Here is a 27466-nt window from a genome sequence, read left to right as displayed (position 1 = left end):
AATCCATTCACTGAGGGCAGTCTTTAAAATCAGTTCCTAGTCCAAGGAAATGACTTTTGATCCTTGAATCTGTTGACAAATTTAAACATGCAAGAAATGGAGATAATGTTGCTTCTCTAGCTAAAGAAATGTGTGCTGTAACTTGACCCTCATATTTCTGGTTACAGGGCACTTAGAATGCATCGAGTCACTGATAACTTATGGGGGTGATATTGACCATAACATCAACCACCTTGGCACACCTCTTTACCAAGCTTGTAAACACCAACATGTGGACTGCGCCAAGAGGCTTCTCCAGTCAGGTAAGACAAAAAAACAAAGCAAGGAAAGAAAAACAAATGAAATGTATGTTAAGACCTTTGTATTGTAGTGGAGGAAAGAGTATGGGCAATGAAGTTGGACCTAATCAGAGTTTGCAGACTGTGCTCTTAAGAAGTTGTTTGTTTGTTTTAACAGAAGCTTAGTTCACTCACTTGTAACTAGGGTGATGATGATGATGATGATGATGATGATGATACTTTCCCAGGGTAGTCCTCAATGATCATTAGTTTCTCTTCCCTTTCCTCTTGCCTCTGTCTCTTGCAATCTTGCTATCTTGCAAAGCTGCTGGATCTGGGTGGTTTTTTCCTGTTTGGGACTCTCCAGTTCTCTTTAACTAGGGAAATTGAGGGTATACCATTTTTTAGCTTGTTTTAAATAGTTACCTTTTCCTTATTCCCTTTCATGTTCCTAGGATTTCCAGCACCTTTCTTAATACCATTTGATCACCTCTTTCTGTATATAAACTCCGTTCAATCGTCAAGAATCCAAACTCTATCCCAACTCGTCTTAGAGTACTTAATGCCTTGCAGTAATTTACTAGTTCTCCCATTCTCTCTACTTCTCTTTTCCTCCCCCCACCCCCACTTTCTATCACCAAGTAGATTGGAAGCTCTTAGCCATTTTAAAACCCCTAGCCAGGAAATCTCCATGTTTGGCATTCCTCACAAACTCAACAACAGCATAAGACCAATTCAGTTAACATTTCTGGAGTCAACACATTCGTATTTTGCTGCAGCAAGAGTAGCTCAGGCAATGCCACAGGCCCCCACGTTTCCCAGTGACACTAAGCTCTGAGTTTGGCAGCAACATACTAAGAGTGTAGGGGTGGAATTGGGATGAGGATGGCTCTCACAGTTCTACCTTACATCTGAAGACAAGAACTTGGCCACCTTCCCAGTGATCTTGGGATTAGAAATTCCGTGTAGAAGAGGTGGTTATGCTTCACAGCCCAAATCACAAAGTCTGAAGTCCTAGAACTGATTCCAGCTGCTCTTAATGTATTCAGGATTTCATCATTTTAACATTCGCAGTCGGTACTGGCTAATACTTAGACTCTCTATTACTAATGAATGTGCAGCTTTGATGATGCCAGGATTATATAAATATACATATATATATATGTATATATATATATATATAAAATGTGAATGTTTTTAATTCTCAGTGGTGATTTTTTTTTACTTCCCTATGCTATATTATCTCATATTGATGTACTTTCAGTCCCATTGTTAAATGGCATTTTCCTTATATTACCCAAGGCATTCCGGTTATTTAGTTATTTCCTGTTTTCACAGAATTGCCATACTCACCATGGATCCCTGTTGTTAGGGAAGCTTGACGCTCAGGCTTTGAGAAGGATGGTGGGACTCTAATACTTCACTGATCCCCTTTTGTTCTTCTGACTTTAGGAGCCAATGTCAACCTCGGCAAAGGACTGGATTCCCCGCTCCATGTTGTGGCCAGAGGGTCCAATGACAAGATGGCATGTTTGCTTATCGATTTCGGAGCTGACATGCACGCCAAGGACATCGATGGCAAACGTCCAGTAGATCTAGTGTCTCCGGAAAGTCCTGTGACCCAGATATTCATGGAGCGAGAAGGTGCTTCTCCTTTGCCCAAATCTAATCCTTAATGTCTAGACATCACTTTGTACTCTAGTAGGAGGCAAGTACTTACTGAGTCTCCAGTCCTATACAAAATCACTCTCTGTCCATCACCAGATGTTTACAAGCTGAGTCTATTTACTATTCAATATGGTACAGTACTGGTCATGAAGTAGAGAGCCTTACTGCTGTTTGGTACATTGGAGATGGACTGTTTGGATGATGTAATATTCATATGGGGGTAAGCCAGGTTTTTTTTTAAAGGATTAAAATGTTATTTAAAATTTTAATTTTAAGCTGGCTTGCTGGTAGCTCACATCTATAATCATACTTTTAGAGGCTGAGATCTGAGGCTCATGGTTTGATGCCAGCCTGGGCAGCAAAGTTTGTGAGACTGTTATCTCCAGTTAGCCAGCAAAAAGCTGGAAGTGGAACTGTGGTAGAGTGCCAGCCTTGAACACATAAGCTAAGGGTATGCCCAGTACTGACAAACACAAAACTAATGTTTCTGAAGTACTTTTGAGAATAACACAGCAAAAGTATTTTTCTGCTGTCCAGTATTCAAGGCTGTCTTGTTGTTCTATGGATGAGCTAAATTACTACACATTTCTGTGGTTAAAATTCAGTTAAGTAGCTGGGTGCCAGTGGCTCATGTTGTAATCCTAGCTACTCAGGAGGCTGAGATCTGAGGATTGTGGTTCAAAGCCAGCAAAGGTAGGAAAGTCCATGAGATTCTTATCTCCAATAAACCACCAGAAAACCAGAAGTGGTGCTGTGGCTCAGGTGGTAGAGTGCTAGCCTGGAGCTGAAGAGCTGAGGGACAGCATGCAGGCCCAGAGTTCAAGCCCCACGACTGACAAAAAACAATCAGATTGTAGGGATTCTCACCAATCAGTGGAAAGCACATACTCCTTCATAAATTAGAATGGATATCCTTGGCCCAAGAAACTAAACATTGTGGTTGAGCCATGTGCATGAAAGAGAGGGTAGTTTTCTGGAATGTGGGCTGGGATTGAGGGCGCAAAGACTCCTTGGTTGGTGGAGAGACTTGATTGCAATATTAATTGTCTGTACATGTTTCAGCAACCATGTTAGTACATGCTTGCTTTCTAGAGCATTGACTGTGATAGGGTGGTGGGACTTTGAAGCTGGTCTCCCTTTCAGAAGAAGTCTGATTTCATCCTATCTGCTTATTCTCTCCCCATATGTTGAGATACAGAATTGGCTCTGGGCAGAACTGTAAACTAGGACAAAGAATTCTTCCTCCTTCTCCTGCTTCAGGGTACTTGTGGTGACTTGAACCTCTCGAGCAGTGCCAGCAGGCTAGCAAAAGGAATAGTCCATTGGAGAGATCTCTTCATGAGAAACAGTGCTATGACCACTGGACAATTATATTGACATTTGGTTGATTTCTCTTTTTTTTGCAAAAAAATAATAAGGTATTTTATAGGCAGTTCATGGCTGCAATCTTAGCTACTCAAGAGACTGACAACAGAGGATCATGGTTTGGAGCTAGCTCTAGGCAGAAAAATCATGAGCATCTATCTCCAGTAACCAGGCTGAAGCCTGGTTTAAGTGGTAAAGTGCCAGCCATGAACAAGCCAGCCAAGTGAAAGCGTGAGGCACTGAGATTAAACCACCATTCTAGCACACAACCCCAAAATGCTATCTGTCTGTCTGTCTGCCTAAGGGTCTCATTTCTTCTGTTTCAGGGCCCATAGAAATGTCTTAATTTCTTTTAAAATCAAAAGGAACAGAAAATGACTAAAACTCACCCCGGATTTTATTTTATTTATTTATTTATTTATTTATTTTGGGGTTCTGTCGTGGAGCCTGAACTCTGGGCCTGGGGGCTGTCCCTCAGCTCTTCAGCTCAAGGCTAGTGCTCTACCACTTGAGCCACAGCGCCACTTCTGGCTTTTTTTTCTTTTTGCTTATGTGGTGCTGAGGAATCAAACCCAGGGCCTCATGCTTGCAAGGCAAGCGCTCTACCACTGAGCCACCTTCCCAGCCCCTGGATTTTATTTTTTTATACCAACACATTTGTAAAACACAATTTTTAAAATACGTTTTATTGGGGGAAGTTATCTGCAAGGCAAATGTGTCTTAAGACCTCCTAAAGTCATAACATAGGATGTATATACCCCCCCCTTTCATAGTCTCATAAGATTTTTAAATTGCCTTCACTGGCTTTTTTACTTTCCACTTCATTTCCCAGAGCTATTTCTAGAAACCCAGGTTACTTTTAATTCCTTTACATGACATTTTGCATAGTGATGGTGTGGCCAAGGATCCTACTGGTTTATAAAGTATAATTTAGGGCTCAGGGCGTATAATTCACCAATAGAGTGTGCATGTTTAACATGAGTGAGGTCTTGGAGTTGATTCCCTACCACTGACAAGAAAACAAAAGGAACGAAAAGAAAAAGAGAGTGATTTGCCTCAGGAGAAAATTGCTGCTTGCTGTACCACTGTTAGTCACTTTGGGGATCTGAGTGAGTTTCTCAGCAGGCTGGAAGCCCACCGGAAACGGTTCCAAGCAAGCACAGGAAGTCAGACCTGCATTTACAGTGCAGTGGTTCCTGGCTCTGGGTGTCCTTCCCAATGTAGCCCAATTGTTTCTTTGTGCCCAAGGAAGTGACTCAATGAGATTATTTTCCTCTTTCAGTGGTGTGGTGACTCGATATTGTCAGGTAAAAATGCAACCATGTTCTACATTAGGCTTTACATGATCATTTGGAAAGATGTTTGCCCTTCTCTAGAGGGGAAAAGGGAAAGATTTCCAGAATATTCGCCCATCTTTAAGAACCAATGAAACTTGTATTTGCTCATGGCACACATGAAAGCTAAAAATCCCTTTCTGGCCAGCTTTACCCAGCAGAGCCTCTCCCCACTGAAAGTATTTTTGGCCTTGAAGCATCATGAATGTTACATTGGGAGAAAAAAGAAATCAAGATCCATAGGAATAGATCAATACATACAAATATAATTCCCAATCTTATTATAGAGTAGAGTAACCTCATGCTTGCAGGTGCCAGCAAGTGGCTGCAAAGCTACTGTGGCTGTTCAGCTGTGGGTTCACATGCATTTAGAGATGTACTTGTTACACACTACTCTTTCTCATAGTCACCATTAGCTATTCACTTGGCATCAATAGTTACAGTGAGCTTAAACTGACACCTTACTTTTCTGCTCTATAGGGCTTGCTGGGAAGTCTTGTTCTTCATAATGCTTTATCAGTACCTCCTACAGTCGCCCATGACATAGCATTAGTCACATCTTTCACAATTACTCAGTAAGGTTTGGTAACATTGTTTCCACATAGTGCACTTTCTGGTAGTGCTTTAGTATGCCTTGAGCACATTGGGCAGAATTTGAAAGGTGTCCTAAATTCCAATAAAGCCCTTCTGAAAGTGCTGTTAGAGATGGAGACGGATGGTCATTTCTCTTTTACCCAAGAGATACATAACTCCTTGTGGCTTGTGGTGATGCTTGTGGAGAACAGAGGTCACAGTATCTGCTTGATTGTATTCTCCCACTCCAAAGAACGATATGGGGCCTGTGCATTTAACAAAATCTATATACACAGGCTGAGCCAACAATGAGCGAAGCAATATTGCTAGGGTAGGACTCAACAATTCTGAATTGCAGCCTAGATTATGGGCCACCAATTTAAGGTATTCTTCTTGTGTCTGTGTCTGTGTCTGTAACTCAGGGCCTCCTACTCTTACATAGTGGTTTTTGTTCAAGGCTTGCCTTCTACCACTTGAGCAATACCTCTTCTTCTGACCTGAGCTTGGCTTTGAGCCTATATCCTCAGATCTCAGCTACTTGAGTAGCTAGGATTACAAGTGTGAGGCACTGGTACTGGCACCTGGCTTATAGTGTTCTTAAAACACACACACACACACACACACACACACACACACACACCTAAAAACTAAAAGAGAATCTCCATTATAATTTGATACAAGGGGTGGAAGTAAGGGGGAAAAAGCACTGGCTATCTTTTCACCCTATAATGGGGTTTCTCGATCTTAGCATTATTGAGAGTTTGGGCCAGTTGAGACTTTCTTGTACACTGGAGAGTCATATCCTGGCCCTCTACCCATGAGATGTCAGTAACAGCTCCCCCTAAGTTCTGACATCCCCAAATACTTCAGTGTCCAAAGTACTCTGGAGAGAAAAATCTTTTCTCTGATTTTCCCCTCTAACCTCGACCTTCCGTTTGGTGACAGCCATCATCCTAAAGTGTAAAACTTTTGGGTGTTCCCTATGGGAAAGTTTAGACTGGTTCACCTTTCACCCATAAGCCGAAGCTCTGAACATAATATGTAAAAGCAGATATGACTTGATGGCATACACTTTTGATTCACTGAGGGCTTACTGTCTTTAAACATCTTAAAATTCCTAAGAAGACAAAAGAAACATGCTTACCTCTAGAAATATGACTGTAGTTTTTAAGATAAAAGAGGAGAAAATCATTAAGCAGATATTTTTCATTATAAGAAGTTTTGTGTAGCTGTGCAATTCCCAAGTTAGTTTTTCCTTAATCCTCTGTTAGTAAGGCTAAGTCTTAACTGTCTTTCATTTTGTTCTAAATTAAAATCCAATGAGCTTACTTCACTTAGATATCAGGAAAGAAGATGGAAAAAACCCACTAGAAACCCTCTTAAACGTATTTCCTTATAACAATGTTGTATACTGTATGCTTAAAAAAAGATAGAGTCTTCCATCACTGATGTGAGTGCATGACTTACTTGTTTTATGGTCTTTCTCCAGGGCCTCCTTCTTTAATGCAACTGTGCCGACTGCGAATTCGGAAATGCTTTCGTAGCCATCAGCATTACAAGATAGGTTCTCTCTTCCTCCCTGAAGAGCTGAAAGAGTACCTCTTGCACGCTTAATCGTGTCAAGAAAATGCTTTGCTGGACAACAGTACTAAAATCTGTGTCCAGAACTTAAAATAAAACTAGACTTAAACCAACCTGGCTAGTTTGTTTTAATGGATTTGCATTTGTAATGGAAACACAGTGATACTCAGTATTGTGGGTTACAAAGCATTTTCTGCTTGGGCAGAAAATGTTTAAAATAACAACTATTGAACATCTACTACATATTGAACAAGCACTAAGCAAGGAACACTTTGGGTATCATTTAATTTAGTCCTGATAGCAAACCTGCTAGGTGGGTGCTATTTGCTACCTTTTCCAGATAATACACTGAGACCCAGTGTGATCAATATGTTTAGTTACCCACATCAATGATAGAGAAACCAGATGCCATAAAGGTTTTCTGCTGTTACACTGGAGAGTTTTGACTGAGCAGAATTTTCTAATATTACTATCCTGGCTTCATCTCTACGACATGGAAGCAGAATAAAGAAGAAAGACATTTTGTGATCACATGTATTTTCCTAATATTTATTGGTTTTATGACAAAACTACTTCCTTTATAGAGCATAGAGGCAAGTACTTTGTGTGAATCAAAAGAGTATTTTAAAAATTGTCTAAAATACATTAGTCACTAGACCAGTGGTTCTGAAGTGTAGGTAATTTTTGCCCTTTCCTCCTCAGGTTATGTTTTTGACCATTAAAAGGGAGAAGCTGGGCTTTGGTGGCTCATGCCTATAATCTTAGCTAGTCAGGAGGCAGAGATCTGAGGATCACAGTTCAAAGCCAGTCTGGGCAGGAAGAATCCATGAGACTTCCCTCCAAGTAGCCACAAGAAGCCAGAAGTGGAGTGGTGACTCATGTGGTAGAGCAGTGGTCTTGAGGACAAAGAGACTCAGGGACAGTGCCCAGGCCCTGAGTTCAAGCCCTTGACCAGCAAAAATAAATTAAGTAAATAAGAAAAAGAGAGTATGCTATTGGTATCTAACAGGTATCTAGCTCAAAATATAAATAATGCTTAGGTCAAGAAACCTTACACTACCTACATGTGCTATAATTTTGAGTTAATGACAATGTGATAAAATAGCCAGTTCCTGTATTTAGCCACACTTCTAGAGTATTTGATAACCATACATAACTAGAGACAGATCATTATAACAACTGCTATTTACAAAGCATTCTTTAGGCACTCAGAACATGAAGTTTAACTGCTTCTCAGTTTCAGATTTATAGGAAACCTGTGATATGGTTTAATTTTTATAGTTAAGAGTATGAATAAAATTAAAATAAAAAAAAAGAGTATGAATAATCTCTGAGAGATGACTTTAAGGTCCCCTTACATCAAGAGGAAGAAAACATGGTTGCTATGTAAGGAAAATCGTGGCCTATCAGATGACATTATGGCCTAGATGATTCCTAAAGATATTTCCAATATAATATTTTCTATGATTCAATATTTAATTTGTTATAGGAAAAGAACCCAGACTACAGAATGTTATTCTAAAATGTCTGACCAGTTCTCCCAGAAGATGGCACTGTTGCCACATACTCACCGAGACAAGAGTTGCTTCTCACAAATGAGCCATCATAAAATGATTTATAAAAAGAGCCTGGAAATTTCCATTCACGAATGAAAACTTTGTGGAGATAGATTCTACTTAACACTGGCAATCCTCCTATTCCAGCATATCTAGTAATTGCAATGAAATGTGACCATGGAACCTCACCTCCCCCTCTTCCCCCCCATCCTCCTCTTCCTCTTCCTCCTCCTCATTCTTTTGTGCTGATATTAGGGCTTGAACTCAGGGCCTGGTGCTGTCCCTGAGTTCTTTTTGCTACAGCTAGTGCTCCACCACTTGAGCCATAGCTCTACTTGTGGCTTTCTGTGGTTAATTGGAGAAAAGTCTCATGGGCTCTTTCTTACCAGGGTAAGGAACTGTGATCCTCAGGCTCCTGAGTAGCTAACATTATATATATATATATATATATATATATATATACACACACACACACACATATATGCACATATATATATACACACATATATATGTGTATATATATATGAAGCCATATATATATATATATATGGCTTCTTGCTTATTTTTGACAATGTAGTCATGTTTACATTGACTATTTCAGAATTTAGTTAATAAACAACAGTATCTAGCCACTTGCTAATTCATTTCATTAAGTCATTGAGTTCATTTATTTAGACGTCACCTGGTAAGTATTAAGTGCCTGTGTCTTTGCCAGACACTATTCTAGGCACCAGAGTTGCAAAGACACTTCACTTCCTGGATCTTACATACTAGTGAAGGAATCTCTTGCCGAATGTAAGGAATTGTAGACATTTTGCTGTAGCTTTCCTTTTCAAAATGTGAGTTAAAAAATAAGCAGGTTTCTCATATAAAATATGACAGATACTTGCTTATGTTAGTTAAATCCACTCAGCCAAATCCATTGATTTTAATCCAAAACCGTAACAGAATTACTGGAACAGCAGTTTTCTTATTAAATATTCCAGGCAATTAGCCAATTTGCAAATCCATAGAATAGACAGTCACTCTCACAAATGAGAAAAATAGTAGCACCACTTCCTTGGATGCAATTTGATATAATTTTAAATTACCTCACTTAGCAAGGCTCAAAAAGAAGAATCTATTTAGTCTATTGAGTATAGATGCGATTATAAATGGTATATGTCTTTGACTGCTTTATTATTCTGCCATCAAAGCTGGTTAAATGACCCTCCTCCCAGCTTAATGAATGATGGACATAAACTTAGACTCATGAAACTATCTCTAAAAAATAGTGATCATTTCATCTGTTTTCAGAAACTTACTGCTTTGTATAGACTCACTTCATCTGGTCATTTTACTACATTGTCCTTGGTTTTATTTAATGAAACTCTAGCCAGTTGGTGTATATCACTAGCACAATTCACATGACAAGGAAAAAAGAAAGCATGGGGATGAATGGGGCCAGGGAAGCGTGAACTACTTTGAGTTTGTAATGGGCTGACGGACATGGCCTTATAGCCACTGTTCCTAGCTGGAATGGTCAGTCATTAAGTAGATATTCAGGGCTCGGAAATAAGGGACCAAGATGTACTCAGCTTTCTATTCTATTGAATGCCCACAATATTGGGCATTCAATGTGATAAAAAAAAAAAAAGCCCAGCATTAGAGTTTCAGTGGAAGATCCCAGTCAGCATTCAAAGCAGTAATAACTGCCATTGCAGAGGCCTGGCTAAAAGCTAGGTTTCATAATGCATTAGTGATTTATAGGCATCCTCATAACTCTTATCCCCATTTCACAGACGCAGTTGCAGGTAAGGAACTGCAAAAATGTCAACCTGGAAGAGGATAAAATCAGACTTTAATACAGGCTCTCCCTTCTCTTTTAATCAATACTAGATTTTAGGTTGCCAGGCCAGGTCCTAAAATCGTCTGCCTAATTCTCTAGGGAGACTTGGCAAGTCTGCAAGTCAAAGGTCCTGTTGGGACACTTGAAACTTGTGTCAAAGTTAAGCCTGGACATTACCCAATCTTTATCTCTAATCACTCAAGCTAGACTGGGAAACCCCAAACCTGTTGCCTCTTGGGATAAGGAAGTTAGCCTTGTCCTTTCAGCCAGGTGATAAGTCACAAAACAATACCTTCCCTTAAGTCCACGTTTGTCATTACCAGTCAACTGATTATTTTTTTTGGGGGGGGATTATTTAATTTTGTTTCTTGATTGGTGAATACTTTGGACTGACTTTGTCAGTGACAAAAATCTTTCCCTGTAGCTGCCTTGGATTTGGACATACTGTCTTGTAATATAATAAATGTATATGTTTAAATTTTTTTTCTGGTCCTGGGGCTTGAACTCAGGGCCTGGGTGCTGTCCCTGAGCTTTTTTGCTGCTGTTGTTGTTTTGTTCAAAGCTAGCACTCTACCACTTAAGCCACAGTGCCACTTCTGGCTTTTTACTGTGTATGTGGTATTGAGGAATGGAACCCAGGGCTTCATGCAGGCTAGGCAAGCATTCTATCACTGAGCCACATTCCCAGCTATGTTTTAATTTTTTTTGCATTTCTTTCCTGTAATTTCTATTGCTACATATCATGATAATAAATTTAGTGGCTTGAAACAATACAAATTATATTACAAGTCTGTCTGACCAACAAAAGTAGGTCAGAATTTTAGATATGAGGTGAATGATTCTCTGTTCAGGGTCTCATTTTTTTTCACCACTTGAGCCACATTTCCACTTCAGGATTTTTGCCAGTTAATTGGAGATAGGAGTCTCTCAGAGTTGTCTGCCTGGGCTGGCTTTGAACCACAATCTCTCTCTCTTTTTTTACAACCTGTTTCATTTTTTATAATTTCTGCAGTGATTATGTAGAATTCTTTTTAATTTTATTGTCAAGGAGATGTTCAGAGGGGTTACATTTACATAAGTAAGGTAGTGATTACTGAACCACAGTCTTTTGATCTCAGTCTCCTGAGCAGCTAGGATTTACAAGCATGAGCCAGAAGCACTTGGCTTGGGCAATGTGTTTTAGCTAGGGCTTGTAGGTCTTCCCCAAGCTCACTGGCTGTTGACAGAAACCAGCCTTGAACTTGTTGGACTGGGGTCCCTTTTCTCTTCTTGGTTGTCAGCCAGGGGCTTCTTCAGCATCTAGAAATCACCATTTCTTTTCAGATTGTATCTTGCATAGGAAAGCCCCAGCATGAATGTTAACTTCCCATCAGGGCAGGTAGAATGCATCTCCAATCTGTACTTCTATGAAGCTTGCCTGATTAGTTCAAGCCTACTGGATAATATTGTGATTTGGGACTTTCTTTATTACCTCTGCAAAGTCCTTTCAAAGAAGTACCTAGATTAATGGTGTTGTTTTTTTTTGTCGGTCATGGGGCTTGAACTCTGGGCTTGGGTGCTGTCCCTCAGTTCTTCAGCTCAAGGCAAATGCTCTACCACTTGAGCCACAGCGCCACTTCTGATTTTCTAGTGGTTTATTTGAGATAAGAGTCTCACTGACTTTCCTGCCCAGGCTGGCTTTGAACAGTGATCCTCAGATCTCAGCCTCCTGAGTAGCTAGGATTACAGGGGTGAGCCACCAGCACCCAGCCTAGATTAATGTGTGACTGAATAATTGCCATATCTCTATCTATCTGTTTGTCTGTCTGTCTGTCTATCTATCTATCTATCTAAGAGCCCTAAAATCTTGAGGGTATCTTATAATTCCTCTTGCTATACCTGTTAATGCCAATAGCCATCCATTTGATGTTGCTTTATCTGATGTTCAGTATATAATAACATAACAATTATTTTTAATTTTTATAAAACATCTATTTAATACTTTATGACTCTATGCTGTACATGGTTCCAGGAATTTCACAATCATCAGCCCACATAATAGATGTATTACATTAAGATATAAATGCTTATATCCATTTTGCAGCTAGGGAAACTGAGGCACAGAGAAGTCAAGTAATGTCCTTAAGGTCATATAGCTTCTTTCAGGAGCCACATGACAGAACTAGGGATTGAACTCAGAAGTTCATGCTTGGTAAGCAGGTGCTTTACCACTTAAGTCACACCTTCAGCCCTGCTTTTTGCTGGTTATTTTGGAGAAAGAATCTATAGAATGTTTTTGCCTAGAATGACCTTGAATTGTGGTGTTTCAAATTTCAGCCTGAGTAACTAGGATTACAGGCTTGAGTCACTGGTCCTGGCTCCATTTCATTAAAATGTGAAGCCTAAATCATTAAGTTTGACACTAAATAGTGAAGGTCCATGTGGAGTGAGGAAGTGGACTTCTTAGCCTTCACTCAGTTTCTTTTGGGGCTCTCAAGAAGAATAAGGTCACTGACATGCCTGCCTAAGTGGTTAAGGCAGGTCATCAAGTGCTATTCTCTTTCATGCTGGCCTTCATGGTGATTCTTCTGCCCATCTAAGTAGGGCAGTTGCAATGAGCAGATGTTTTACAAGCATCACTAAAGTTTATGGAAGCCAAAAGGGAAGCTGAGTAGCGTGTTTACAAAATGCAGCTATGTTTGCAACAAGTCCACCTCCTGCCCTAGCTATTGATCAGCATCCCCAGGACAAAGGACAGGGTCCATTATATCTCCCGACCTTCTCTCAGGACTTGTGAGCTTTCTTCCACACCCAGGGGAGTGAAAATCAGAGCGGGCCAGGCCTTCCTTCTGTTTAAGGTTCAACCTTCCATATTCTTGTTTCCTGTGTGAATCCCTGGGAATGATTAGGTCTTATTTTTGTGGCATGGATTGTGATCTGAGGAGCCAGTCTTATCGGATGGCCTAGTCCCCAAATGCCCAATGCAGCCACATTCAGAGACAAGATAAGGAGGCCTTTTGTACAGTACTATCTGGAAACTTGTTCTGGTGAGTCAGGAGCTATCACACAGAGCTTCCTTTGTCTTGTTTCCGGCTTATCCTTCAACGTATTTGGGCTGACTGAGGAAGTCTGTCTTGCATCTGGCTTCTACCTTGGGCTCCTCATGATGAGGAACATGGCAACATTCTTGTGAGTGTTTTCTCAGTACAGGAGAATGCAACCTTCTCTCTAGAACCTCTACAATGTGATAGGGGACAAGAATGTTCTACTGCCTAATATACTCTCTAAGACCTTTAGACTCCTTCAAGTGTATAAATTCACACTGATTTGACAAGATTGATTTTCTACCATTTACTTTGCAAAATCCAATGTGAGCCAAAGTAAGTAAAGCTGATTTCTGCTCACTTTCCTCCCCACCGACGGCCTCTTTGCTCACTCCTGCTGATATGAAATTCTCTATCTTTCTATGTATGCCCTTTTGAAAACCTTGGGTTTTTTAATTCTTTCCTTTTTTTTTAAGTGGAGTGAAGTCATTCGACTTCATGAAGTCGTCTGTGTTGAAATATAAACGTGATATTCTAAGTGTTTAAGTTTCATGGGTCAAAGAAAACACTTCAGTTATATCATAGTTGGAAGCCTAAATATTTACATGACAAATATTGGGCCATACCCATAAGTATTGGAAGGAAGGGTAGAGTAGTTAGGTTCCAGGGCTCCTGAGACTATTTTAGCCTGGCCAGCTGAGATCAGACAACAAAAGAAGCTAAATTGTTTCAAAAGGAATCATATAACAGGAAATAAAACATCTGGCCTCTGCCTCCTCAGTTTCTTCTAGTTGCTCAAGTTTATATAGTCTTCCCTGTGGTAAGCAGGGGAGGAAAGGAATTTGCAGAACTGAACAGATTAGGACTTAACAACCAATTAAAGTGTCACAGGATCTGACCAGTATAGAATCACCTTCCAAACACTTAATTACAATGGGGGTGGGGGTGGGGAAGCCACATCCAGTCTATGACATCAGTGGTCTGTGGTTGGCTTTCCTATCCCTCATTTGCATGGGAGCACCCAAGTAGAGCAGAACTCCCTAGCCTCAGCTATGAGGGGGCAGAGGAACAGCCACTTTTAATATAGACAATTCTCCTTCGAATAAGGTTCTCTGCACTCATCCTTTGTCTATAGACTTCATTCATCCAGTTCAAGAGAGAAGGTAACGGCAGCCAGCAGTGAAGCTGCAATAAGTAGCAAGGAATTGCTGCAATCAGAGTCTGTGCACCTTGAATAGCAGAAGAAATCCTCACTCAGTATCACCCTACTTTTCATTCAATTCACATGTTGGGCATTTCACTTAAAAAAGAATGTGCTGCAGAGAATCACCAGCAGAAATTTATCCCTCTGAGTTACATTGTGCAGAGTCAGGTGTCGTGGGTTTACCTTTTCCTTTTTAATGTACGGTATAAAGAATGTATGGTTTTAATTTTCTGAAATGAATTAATTGATACTGAACACCCTCAGTATGGCTGGATAGTCAACGTTAGTCACCATACAGAGCCTCTGAAGGGTTTAATCAGTGATCTCAAGGGACTTATATTGCTCATAACATTCAAGAAGGGCCCCTTGGCTACTGATATGTTTATTGTCAAGCTCATCCAGTGCCATGGACTCAGGAGAAACTCAGTCAGCTTCAGATCCTAAAATGTTTGGACTGAGATCTGGAGCCTTCATGTCTGAGACCCAGAGAGATGCTATTTCCTCTATAGCTATTTCCTCCTAATCTTATGACACCTTTCCAAGGTGTGTGGGAAGAAGATATAATCATCTTCTGAGACTCATCCCAAGCCCAAGTCCCCTTTCAGTCTGGGAGAATCAATATCTCCTCAAGTTTATGCTCACTTCCTTTTCTCTTGGAGAAAAAGCTAACACAATCCCCTCAGTGATTTTCGGAAAATCAACCTAAGAAGGAGAGCACTCAGCCTTTAGAGAACCGCAGCTTTCCATGGTAGCACACATGTTACTGAGACCTAGGAAGCATAATTTCAAATAAGAGTAAGTATGGGGTGGTGATTGGTGTGTGTATGGGGGGGGGGAGTTAATCAAGGATAGAAAAGATGTAAAGTAGTTGTCTCCAAGAGTGGAAAAATTAACTTTATTAGAAAATATGGGAAGATTCTTAAGTATTCTGAGGGTCCACATGGGAATTGTGGTCACATTTTTCCCCAGCCACACTCAATGCTTGAATACAGCTATGGCAGAAGTGGAGAACTGAGAAAGTGAGAGGGTGGAGTGAAGTAAGTATACAAGTGTTTGATTGGTGTCTAAACTGGAGAAAGAGAGATCAGAGAGGGCAAGGAAGGTGGACAATAAAAATGAAAGTAGTGGATAATATGTGGGAAGTCCCATGGCCTCGATGAGTCAAAGAACTATTGGACTCTGAAGCACTAAAATGAAAGAATGAAAGGAAGAAGGATTGATAGTGACAAGTGTGAAATCAAGATTTTAGAGGTGGTTGTCACTGGAAATGCCAGCATCTAGGAGAAAGTGAGTAGATTAAGTGGGGGCAGAGGGAAATGATCACTGAAAGTTAAGACTTGAAAGGACTTCGGAGACTAGGATGCAAGGAAAATTGTGTTCTCCATGAGTGTAAAAGTTTCCAATAACAATGGTGAGCACAAGAGATGAAGCTAAAGGTGGAGATCTGGGTTAAAGAGTCAGATATTTCTTGAAGGCCACAACAAACAGGGGTGATAAGTTGCATCTTCTGATGGTATGTATTTAAAGAAGGTAAAATGTTTGAGGAAAGCAGAGAAGAAATGATCTAAAACAGAGGTGGGTAAACAATGGTTAGTAATCCTTGCTTTCATTTTTGTTAATAAAACACAACTGCATCTATTCATTTGCCTGTTGCCTATATCTGCTTGGGTACTTCAGCAGAAGTAGTGGGAGAGACTACAGGGCTTGAAAAACCTAAATTATTTATTATCTAGTCTTTTATCTATCTAAATTATTTATTATCTAGTCTTTTACAGAAAAAAAGGTTTTCTGACCTCTGATCTAGAATTAGCAATGAAAAGCAAAACCATTAACCTCACGGTGAGAAGTATAATTAATACTGCGATCATTTTATTGCAACACAAACATTATATACTGTGTTCCTTTCTATCTGGGTCTACTCTATGTCAGTAGAGCAACCATTTTTGAAACTGTTGATATTTTTTCACAGAATGATGGAATAACTGTTTTAGCTTTGTACATGGATATATATATATATATATATATATATATTTCATTTTAAACAGATCAATTCCATAACGTAAAAATCTAAATCATCCTTGATTTAAAAAACACAAACTACTGGCTCTGGCACTTCTCTGTGGTTGGTTAGGAAGGGAAGATGCTAGGTAATCTATCTCCTACGGCCAATTTCCTCTCCTGTCTTACATTGTTCCCTGTTAGTTTTGAAAATGGGAAATTGTCCTACATAGCTTTAACTGCTATCCAATGAGACCAGTATGAACAACATTCCCTGGCCAGTGAATCTGTAGGTCTACCAGTAGTCACTAAATTCTTTCTCCAGAAAATCTGAGTCTAGTGATTCTGAAAATGGGCAACTCAATCAAGTTGGAAGTGATAAATCAGAGTAAAGATTCAGTTGTCTCTAGGTTTCTTGAATGTTTCTTCTTTATTTCTATGTTTCTGGAACAGATTCCTCTTCCACAAGACCCTTTAGCTTGAGTACATTCTAGTCCTTATAAGCAATTGATTACAAAGAGTATGAGTACTAGGTTTTTGGTCATAAGTGGGTCTAATGACTTTTCTGTTCCTTGATTTCAAATTTCTTTCCATGGCTAGTAGTCCTTTATGCCTTTCCTCATAAGAGAGAATGGAGAGAGTGGCATAAATGTAAATTAGTCTTTACTCTTTGAAACAGTCAATAGGTACAGTCTATAATAGATGTACTGGTCAAGCTTTAACAGAAAACACTCACACTCAAATTGTAAGGGGCCACTGGAGTTATTTTTCTACCCAAGGATCATTTAGAAATTCTCCAAGACAAAGCGAAGAATGAAAATTTGAGATGAAAGTGGTTTCGTGGAAGAATTCTTTTTTTATTAACTAGAGTATCATCTTGGACACTTTCCTTCCTGTGTTTTCCAAAATCAACATTAACTGTAGTGTTTGTAGAAATGTATTTCAAATGTGTGTCCTGGTTATACTATGGAACTAACTGCTGGAAATGAAAAAAAAAAACAACTCCTGTACCATTTATAGATACGGAAACATCAGGTTTTTCTTTAATTCATTAATAGCCTCTGATACACTAGCTTGATGTTACTGGATTTAGTGAAAATGCACTATACTTTTTGGGGATTCAATAGAAAAGTAAAGGAAAAAGCAAAAGTGGGTTCCCTGAGGTCTGAGATTCTGAGCCTATAAATGTACTCTTTCATTGGCTGGCCAATAATGACCACCTTTCTTTCTGATTAATGAATAAGCACTTTTCTGTCTTTAGTCCAATAATCTGTGGATTGAAGGCAGATGTTCTACAATGGATACTCACCAGTGGTGGAGATGCCAAATTGGTTGTTAAATGAGGCTGACCGATCATTTACCTTGGGCTGTGAATTTTTGTCTCCTGTGATTTTCATTCTAGGGCAGAACTGGAGAGAAGTACTTTAGAAGGGAGGAACATTTTACTCTCACTTGAGATTCTCAGCTGCACTGTGCTGGAGGAAATAGCTTTGTTTCTGTCATAGTGGGCAAAGGGCCCTCTTTAGGGAGAAAGCCACCAAATAGTGGGCTTTTCTGAATTAGTTTACTAGCCATGGAAAGAACAACTCACAAACTAGTGAGAGGCTTGTTTTCCTCTGACACAGAATAACATAGCAGTATTTGGTTATATGACTGCTGTCAACATAGAAGACCCACTTTAATATATAGTGAGCCCGGCAACATAACAACACAAGGAAATTTTGGTTTTGTCTATTTTGGTCTGAACAACAGCTTTGATGTTTGCAAATGCTATGTTGGAAATATGCCCACCATGGCCAATTTCTTTTTCAATTAAAAAAATTTAAATTATATTTTTATTGTTATTGTTAAGGTGATGTCCAGAGGGGTTGGAGTTATTATGTAAGTTAGGTAATGAGTGCATTTGTTTATTTATTTATTTATTTTTTCGGTCATGGGGCCTGAACTCTGGGCCTGGGTGCTGTCCCTCAGCTCTTCAGCTCAAGGCAAGCGCTCTACCACTTGAGCCACAGCACCACTTCCGGCTTTTTCTGCTTATGTGGTGCTGAGGAATGGAACCCAGGGCCTCATGCATGCAAGGCAAGTGCTCTACCACTGAGCCACCTTCCCAGCCCAAGTATATTTGTTTTTGAACAGTATTGCCTCTTCTTTCGTGTTCTCCCAGTTTTTTCTCTCTGACCTCCTCCCCTACAAGTTGCATAGTTCATTTTCAACACAGTATCTAGTGAGTATCACTGTTGCATTTGTCCAACCATTTCTGTGTCCCCATTACCCTCCCCACAAAAGTTAAACTTACATACAAGACAAAGGTACAGAAGTCAAAAACAGTGACACAGGGAAAGGACAAACAAAAATAAAACTAAAAAGCAAAACAACCAAAAACCCTTGTACTTCCGTTTCCTGGAGTTCACTTCGATAAATATCATTTTATATGGTCATACGCATATAGCTATTGAGCCTTTGTAATCCTCTCCTAACACTGTCATTAAGTGTCATTAAGTGGTCAATTTCAACCTCCAACAGGATGACACTGAATGCAGAATTTGGAAAGAAATTTGCACCATCCCATCAGCATTGAGAAGTGAATAGCAGCTGGCTCCAGACACACTTGTGATTCTAGGGATAGTTAGACCATTTGTCAGCAGGACTGGCTTCTGTCAACTGCTTCAGAAGACTTCCAGCTGGCTGGAAGATTTAAGGGAGGTGTTCTGATGATCTCCCTTTCCTTCATCTTTACAAGGTGAGGATAAGCATGTTTAATTTGATGCAAATTCACTTAGTCACTCTGGGTGATTTGTATGTGACCAATAATGCCACTTTCTAATTGTAGCAGTACAGAACTGTGGAAGCAACTTTGTCTTGGGATGGGAGTATGGAATATTACAGGAGAACTCTGGCTTCTTTCTATCCCAAAGTTGTCTAGTTATTGGCTGTTGCACTCTTGGGCAAATCATATGACAGCTGCCTCTTCCCCCTTTGTTCCAGCAATCTATGAATAATAACAAAGTACAAGCTTCTTACCAACCAACTCAAACACAAAACCTATAATGTTGGATAATGTTCACCTTTTCTACTTGTCTTCTGGAAGTTTACACATGGGACAATGAATGGAAGACAGGAGCATAACATCAGCACACATTTCCTCTAGCCTGAAGTAAATTTTAGTCTCTTTTGCTTTGATGGTTAAACATTTTTCCCTATAATTCAAAAGAAATTAATCTAGGTTGCTCATTGAAATCACTAATCACTTTTGAATATGCCAATTATTTATAATACAGTTCCAGGACTGATGTTCTGAAGTTGTAGAATCACACACAGACATCTGAAAAATACTGATACACCAGATTCTACCCAGAATGAGCTTCTCAATCAGGGTAAGGAGTGCACATATATATATATATATATATATATATTATATATGAATATATAGGATATGCATGAATATATATGTATATATTCACATATATATATTTGTGAAAATATACAAATATAACAATATGCATATATAATAATATGCATAACAGGTGTATATGTATGTATATATGTGAATATATACATAAATGAATATATACATATATATGTAATATCATTGCACTACTTTTGTCGTTGTTGTTGTTGTTTGTCGTGGGGCTTGAACTCTGGGCCTGAATGCTGTTCCTCAGCTCTTCAGTTCAAGGCTAGCACTCTACCACTTGAGCTGCAGAGCCACTTCCAGTTTTCTGGTGGTTTATTGGAGATAAGAGTCTCATGGACTTTCTTGCCTTGGCTGGCTTTGAACCGTGATCCTCAGATCTCAGCCTCCTGAGTAGCTAGGATTACAGGCGTGAACCACTGGCGCCCAGCTTTTACTGCTCTACTTAACTGTAGCTCAAGTCCATGAAATCTATGTTTTTCCAAAAAAAAAAGTTCCCCATATGATTTTGATATAGACAAAGGCTTGGAAATCATTGCTTTCATGCAGGTTAGAGTGTGTTAATGTTTAACTGGGCAGCACTCAAAGGTGATCTGCGTTTTCTAGATCAGAAGTTAAAATGGGGGCACTTACACATGAGTGTTTCTAGTGAAGAGAAGTCAAACCTGTGAATCAGTGGCCCATCAAAACAGTTCACCATCAAACTTTTAGATTCTCCAAACTTCACTGCTAATGTCCCCAACTGACAAAGCCCGTGGCACTGGCCAATCATCAGCCATTTTGTCCTCACGCCTCTGGAGCCAACTCTGTGCAAAATAAAAGCTTCAGAAAGTATTAGGGCGACTGCAAGAGATGCCACACCTGGCTGATTCCGATTGCCTGCAGAGGCTGAAATAGCTGTCAGAAAGTGAAGCCCTGAGCTACTTGCGACCCTTCATGGACATCAGTTTTGGGTCTTTGAGTCAATGTAGATTATGTGCATCAATTCCTATTGCAGCCGACTGTCACTTAACATCTCTGTCCCTTATGATAATTGACTGGAGTATAATCAGCAGGTGAACACACTCTTTATCATTGTCCATCTTTCTAAGCTTCTATGTATTGATTTCCAGCCTCAGAGCTGAGCCAAAACATCCTTGAACTCTAAATGATTTTTTCGATTCTGCCTCTTTCTTTAATTCATTCATTTATTCATGGAATATTTGCGGAAAGTCTGTTATACTTCAGACAATGGAGATACTGCAGGGAAAATATGAAATCAGAAACTGTGCTCCTCTCATGGAATAGTGAGTGAGAGGACAATAAAAACTATAACAAGGAAAATAATGACAACTAGGCATGTAATAAGTTAAATATGTAATATTTGAGATAGTGCTAAATGCCACAGAGACAAGTAAACCAGAGACAAAGAGAAGGAAGATTTGCTGGTAGGAACTGTACACTAAAAATAATGACAGCTAAACAGGGCATGATTGCTAAAGATGATTGACCCTAAGTCACAATGCTTAAAGTTCAGTACTTGATTACAGGAAAAGGGTATAATTGAGGCATTAAGATAAGGATACACATCACAGTCAAAGGCTTTCTTAAGGAATCTGGGGAGGTCAAAGTTCAGGATGTATTGTTCTCTGTAAGGCGCGTAGCAGGACACATTCTTGCTTTCCAAACAGGAGCCATGGATGTGTATGTACATAGAATCCCTTGGAACCAGGAAGCCCCAAATTAAGCTTTGGCTAGAAGTTTCTTAAAGCTATCTTTTTTTGCTAGTTGCATATGCATTTTTCTATGACATAAGCAAGCTTAATAGCTGAGACCTTTGGGTTCTCACCCTAATCAATTTTACTGTTATCAATATATAATGTTGACAAGGTAGTGTAAACCTCCCCTAAGCTCCTCACACTCCCTGTTACCCAGTAGCACTATTAATCAATAGGTGTGCTTTGGTCAAGGGTTAGTGTCATATAGGTGTATCTCATTTTTCAACAGAGCAGCTTAGGCCAACTCCACACATGTTGAAATCAAGTCTCACAGAACAGATTGCAATTTGAAGTAGCAACTTTAAATTCGAAATTGCAATTCTTAACAGCAGGTCACAATCTCAAGGTGCTTACAGAGTTAGCTATACAACAATCTTAAGGCAGCTTTTGCCCCTGTTCTAGGTATGGAGATCAGTATGTGCAAAGGCCCTTAGGCAGTGCCATATCCACAGAGAATTAAGGTAGTTTTTGAAAACAAGAATGAAAGGAGGATGGGAAGCTTAGTGGATAATCTCAAGGATGTAAGAGGCAGACATAGTGTGGAAATTTGTGCTGTATGGTTTTCCAAATGATTCGCCATTCTGTCTTGCTTTTCCCTTCATGTGTCATTGGAATTCTTAGTGTTCCACTCTATGGATAGAATTCAGGAAGCCGGTGAATTTTAAATGTAAAAACATCTTAATTTGACTAATTCTAACTGAAATTGAGCATTTCTTTTCATGACGAATCCAAGTGACCAAATACTCCTAATCATACTTTTTAATTTTCTTTTTGAGTTAACATACATGTGCATACATTTCCATTGTGGAGAAGTTTCATCGTGATATTTCTGTATGCACACAGAGTACTTGAACACATTCATCCCTTCCACCATATTTCTTTTTTTGGGGGGGAGGGGTCGGTTGTGGGGTTTGAACTCTGGGCCTGGGCGTTGTCTCTCAGCTCTTCAGCTCAAGGCTAGCGCTCTACCACTCCCAGTTTTCTGGTGGTTAATTGGAGACAAGAATCTCACGGACTTCCCTCCCTAGGTTGGCTTTGAACCTCGAACCTCAGATCTAAGCCACCTGAGTAGCTAGGATGACAAGTGTGAACCACCAGTGCCCAGCTTTCCACCATATTTCTATTCCTCCTTTTCTTCTTTTCCCAAACAGCATTTGGGAGGTTTTATTATGCTGTATTCATATATTCATATAGGTATATATGACAGAGGGAAGAGAGAATGAGGAATGAGAAGACCTCTCCTGACATTCTTAGGTGCTGCCAACACAGCAGATCTGCCACTAAAAGGTGCAGCTCCTGTATGTATTCTCATTGGTCCCTGCTATTGAGACACTGTTCTGTGATTGGCTCCTGCTTCAGTGGTCCCCACTGCACTTCCTCCTCTGCCAGCCAGGGCTCATCAAGTCTCAAATTCGAATCTTGGGGATCTGGGTAGAGATGAGGCACAAGCAAGAAGCAAGGTCCCTTAGCTAGAAGCTGGGCTGGGGAGTCAAGGCCTTGGGAGGCCAACAGTTGAACAACTTGGGAGTTGTGATCTTGACCTGAGCAGCTCTTCTCCAGTCTCTCCAGCTTCCATGTTTTGGGTTTTGATAGCATTCTTCCCACCTCAGGTCCTCAGCCCCTCCCATTACATTTGCCAGGGCAGCTTGTAGCCTCCAGCTCCACCCAGACCTGAACTCCTCCCTGACCTAGAATTCTGTGCAAACAGTGTACCTCCCTCTCTCGCCCCGGAGTTGTAAGGATTCACCTGGATGGGGACAGGTACCCAGTTGCTCCATCTCCCTTGGGAGCTACGGCCCCACCAATAAACATCCTTATCAACTTCCTTCTCCTGTACCTAACTGTGTCCACATGGTCTGGACTGGATCAGACCAGATGCAGAATTTGAGGAGGACTCAGCTCTCTCAAGTTTCATCCTGTTGGAAACCTGTAAGAATCCATCCCAGCCAGCCCAGCTGGTCCAGCTGGAACAGCCTCCATGGAGTGCTTCAAGAAGGCTCCAGGGAGCCAGAGGGGGGTGTTCTTACAACTTCCAGTCTCTGGGGATTGGTTCAGGTTAAGGAGTACCCTCCAAATGGATGCCTGTGCCAGGCTGTTTGGGGCTAGTGGTGTGTGGCAATGCAATACCTCGGTCTGTCAGAGCTATTACCCAGGTGAAAGCAAGGCAGAAGCTCAAGCTCCTGCAGGACAGCGGGGGAAGGCGCCACAGGACTGCAACATGGGCTTGTCTTTTAAAAAAAAAAGCTTCCCCCACAATGTTCAAGAGGAAGTGTACTCATTACCTCACTCATGTAACTGTAACCCTCTGTATAGTATCTTTACAATAAAAAAAAGCTTCCCCCAAATATTTTATTTCAATATTAAAATTTTAAAAGCGTACACCAACTAAACATTGGGCATACATTGCTCATGTTAACATAAGCTACTCAGGAGGCTGAGATCTGAGGATCGAGGTTCAAAACCAGCACAGGCAGGAAAGTCCATGAAGCTTTTTTAAAAAATGATTTTTTTATTGTGAAAATACTGTACAGAGGGGTTACATTTACATGAGCAAGGTAATGAGTACATTTCTTACCCAGCATTGTTGCCTAACCCCCCCCCACCCCGTGCCAAAGTTGTAAAGTTCGTTTTCAACATAACGACTTGTACATCTCATTGTTGCAATGGGTCCACCTGTATCCTTACTTAAATGATTTGTTTTTTCCCTTCCCCTCCACAAATTATACCGACATCAAATACAGTGAAAGCAGGGGTTATATCGTGGGGAAGGGACATACAAAGCAACAAAGACATATCTTAATATGTCAGAAACAATAGCAAGAAAGAAAAAAAACATTTGAGTCCTTATCTTGGGGTTCATTTCACTTAACTTCAATTTATCTGACCTCTTCTGCTTGTTTCAGACATAGATTAGTTATTGAAAATAAGGGAAACCATGGGACCTATGAAATCAGAAAAGCAACTCCATTTGTAATAGCCCCACAAAAAAAATACCTAAGAATTAACTTAACCAAGAAGTGAAGGACCTCTATGATGAAAACTTTAAAAACCTGAAAAAGGAAATCAAAACAGAACTTAGAAAGTGGAAAAACCTCCCATGCTCTTGGATTGGAAAGATCAACATTGTGAAAATGGCAATAATTCCCAAGGCTATCTACAAATTCAATGTGATACCTATCAATATCCCAACCTCATTCTTCAAAGAAATAGAAGAGGCAATCCAAAAATTCATATGGAACAATAAAAGACCCCGAATAGCAAAAACACTCCTCAACAGAAAGAACAGTGCTGGAGGAATATCAATACCAAATTTCAAACTCTACTACAAAGCCATAGTAATCAAAACAGCTTGGTACTGGCATAAGAACATACCTCAGGACCAATGGAATAGAATTGAAAATCTGTGAGACTCTTATCTCCAATAAACCATTCAGAAAACTGGAAGTGGTGCTGTGGCTCAAGTGGTAGAGCACTTGCCTTGAGTTAAAGAGCTGCGGGACAGCACCCAGGCCCAGAGTTTAAGACACACTGTAATAACACATGGGGCTCCGATAATCAGCGAGGGCCCAATAGTCTGCGTAGCCCCTTGGCGCAGCCCGCTAGAGGGGAGGGGGCAGGGCATCAAGAGGTAAGCCTCACCGCTCCACAGACCAGGCCACAGACAGCGCAGGGCTTTGAGAGGCTGAAGTCACCGCCTCACTGCTGGAGGGGCATGCCATGCCGCCGAAAGGGGCGGGGCATGCCGCCGAAAGAGGGCGGGGTATGCTATTGTATGGGGTGGGGCATCGAGCCCCTCATGGTGAGCTGCCTATGGGGATTGGAGAGGGGGCATCTTGGGGGAGGAGCATGAATGGCCGTATGAAACCGTTAGTGGGGGAGGGACGCAGCCTATCTGGATATGTATAGGCTGTGTGCTCCAAGGCCTGGGGGGAGTAAGAGAAAATCCAGAGGCTGGAGGAGAGGTTAGGGGAAAACAGTCCGGAGGGAGGAGAGAGGAGTCTGGAGGACACCTGGACTCCTGAGGAGACAGGGAGAGTCCTGAGGAAAATAGTCTGCAGGAGAGGAGAGGTTAGAGGGAGGTTAGGGGAAAAACCGTTAGTGCAGAGCTAGTGCAAGGGAGGAGAGGAGTAGGAGTGAAGGGAGAGACAGCAGAAGGGGTCATTCAGGGGCCTCCTCAGGGACCATTTGGGGCTCCTCTGGAGGCCATTCGGGGCCTCCTCTAGAGAGGCCCGTGGAGAGGCCTCCCGGAGCAGAGCAGGCAGGGCAGGCCTGTGGAGGGTGGAGAGGCCTGCAGAGAAGGAGGAAGGGCAGAAAGGGAAAAGCCTTCCCAGGGGGGATTTGGGGCTTTGGAGCTTTGGAGCTGTGGAGGTCTGAGGTTTGCAGACCGACTAATGGGTGGTTTGCAGACCAACTAATAAAGGCCGGAGGGTCGGCACTGCCTATGGGAGGTTTGGAGGTTTGGTGGTGGAGGCTGCTCTTGGTTCTGGGTATCTAGCCCAGGACAAGGTAGTCTCAAGCCCTTTTCTGGTGTAAATAGTGTAAATAAATATCATTTGTCCACCTTTCACTGTTTGTGCCTCGATGGATTGTCTCGCTCTCCAGAGGTCATAAGTCCACAAACAACAAAAACCAAAAAACCCCAGCAACTACTGCGACTAACTAAGGCGACACAGGGTCATGGCAAAGGGTAGATCCAATCCAAATTCCTAAACCACCACTGTGAAAGTACAGTGATTGCCACTGCTCCAGACACGCAGATGCTGAGGCCTTTCATCTGTGGTCTAGGGCAGGTGCTGTGGGGAAGGGCATGGGATGGGGACGGGGTGCTGAGCATGCAGCTGAACTACCTCTGCGGAAAGGGGCGAAGGCAGAGAATGAGTGCCCATCCCCCGCCCCTGACCCAGAGTCAGCAGGTGGTAGGACGTTGGTGTTTTCTATGACAGGTACCTGTCCACTACTGGATTACCTTAGTCCACGTTTAGCTAGCCACAGCGTAAGTAGTGGCGATGCTTGGCTCAGTATGGGCACAGTGGCCACTGGGCAGCAGAGCAGAGACCACACTGACCCCACTGTGACCCTCTTCCTGCCCGCAAGTAACAGTCAATCTTTTTGTTGTTGTTGTTGTCAGTTGTGGGCTTGAACTCTGGGCCTGGGCACTGTCCCTCAGCTCATCAGCTCAAGGCGAGCACTCTACTACTTGTGCCTCAGCACCACTTCTGGTTTTCTGGTGGTCTATTGGAGATGAGAGTCTCATGGATTTTTCCTACCCAGGCTGGCTTTGAACTGTGATCCTCAGATCTCAGCCACCTGAGTAGCTAGGATTACAGGTGTGATCCACAGGTGCCTGGGTCAATCTTCGACTTTTAGAAATACCCACCTTTCTCCATCTTAATAACCATGTTGAGCAGTACAGGTTGTAAGCTGAAGGCACCAGGTGCTGACAGAGGGCTGGAGGACATGTCTTGGGCTTCCCTGTCACCTCCCCTGCCACCGGCCCCATGCCCAGGGTGACAGCTCCTCAGCCTGGTGCTGGCATGACCGAGCGAGGTGTGGTCTTTGCATCCTCATGTTTTGAGAATGGTTCTGAGTTGTCATTCCCTCCTGTAGAAGCAGGAGTAGAAGAAAGCTGTAGATGGAGTGTCTTCTGTGAGAGAGAACAGAATCAAAGGCCTTTAGCATCTTTGACTTTGGGAATCTCAGAAGCATGATCGTGTGAGAATTTCAACGGGTGAAGACCTGCTGGACCTGCTCCATCGTCTCCCACTTGGGTCTACTTGCTCTAAAACCAAGATAAGCATCACTGCAGAGCCCAAACCACTGCCATCTTTGCCATCTCCTTCCCAAGGCTGCAGCAGCTCCCACAGCCCCCTATTGGTGGGATTTGCAGCT

General features: G+C 41.4%; 1 protein-coding gene across 3 annotated transcripts in view; it reads left to right on the top strand.

Annotated features, from left to right (window-relative positions):
* The window catches only part of Asb9 (ankyrin repeat and SOCS box containing 9), a 48896-nt gene that overhangs the window by 15311 nt on the left and 6119 nt on the right, over nucleotides 1–27466 (top strand). The window contains exons 5-7 of one of the 3 annotated variants that reach the window (XM_013032126.1): nucleotides 168–302; nucleotides 1731–1922; nucleotides 18932–19005. In XM_013032126.1, the coding sequence (XP_012887580.1) occupies nucleotides 168–302; nucleotides 1731–1922; nucleotides 18932–18936 (332 nt within the window). In that variant the 3' untranslated portion in view covers nucleotides 18937–19005. Of the gene's footprint in view, nucleotides 1–167; nucleotides 303–1730; nucleotides 1923–6707; nucleotides 6893–18931; nucleotides 19006–27466 lie in introns of those variants that run through there. The other 2 variants (XM_013032124.1, XM_013032125.1) reach the window with 2 other exon arrangements.

This window comes from Dipodomys ordii, unplaced genomic scaffold (assembly GCF_000151885.1).
Source record: "Dipodomys ordii isolate 6190 unplaced genomic scaffold, Dord_2.0 Scaffold150, whole genome shotgun sequence".
Classification (NCBI taxonomy): domain Eukaryota; kingdom Metazoa; phylum Chordata; class Mammalia; order Rodentia; family Heteromyidae; genus Dipodomys; species Dipodomys ordii.
Note: the sequence above shows the minus strand (reverse complement) of the source record. Positions and strands in the feature narration are given on the sequence as shown.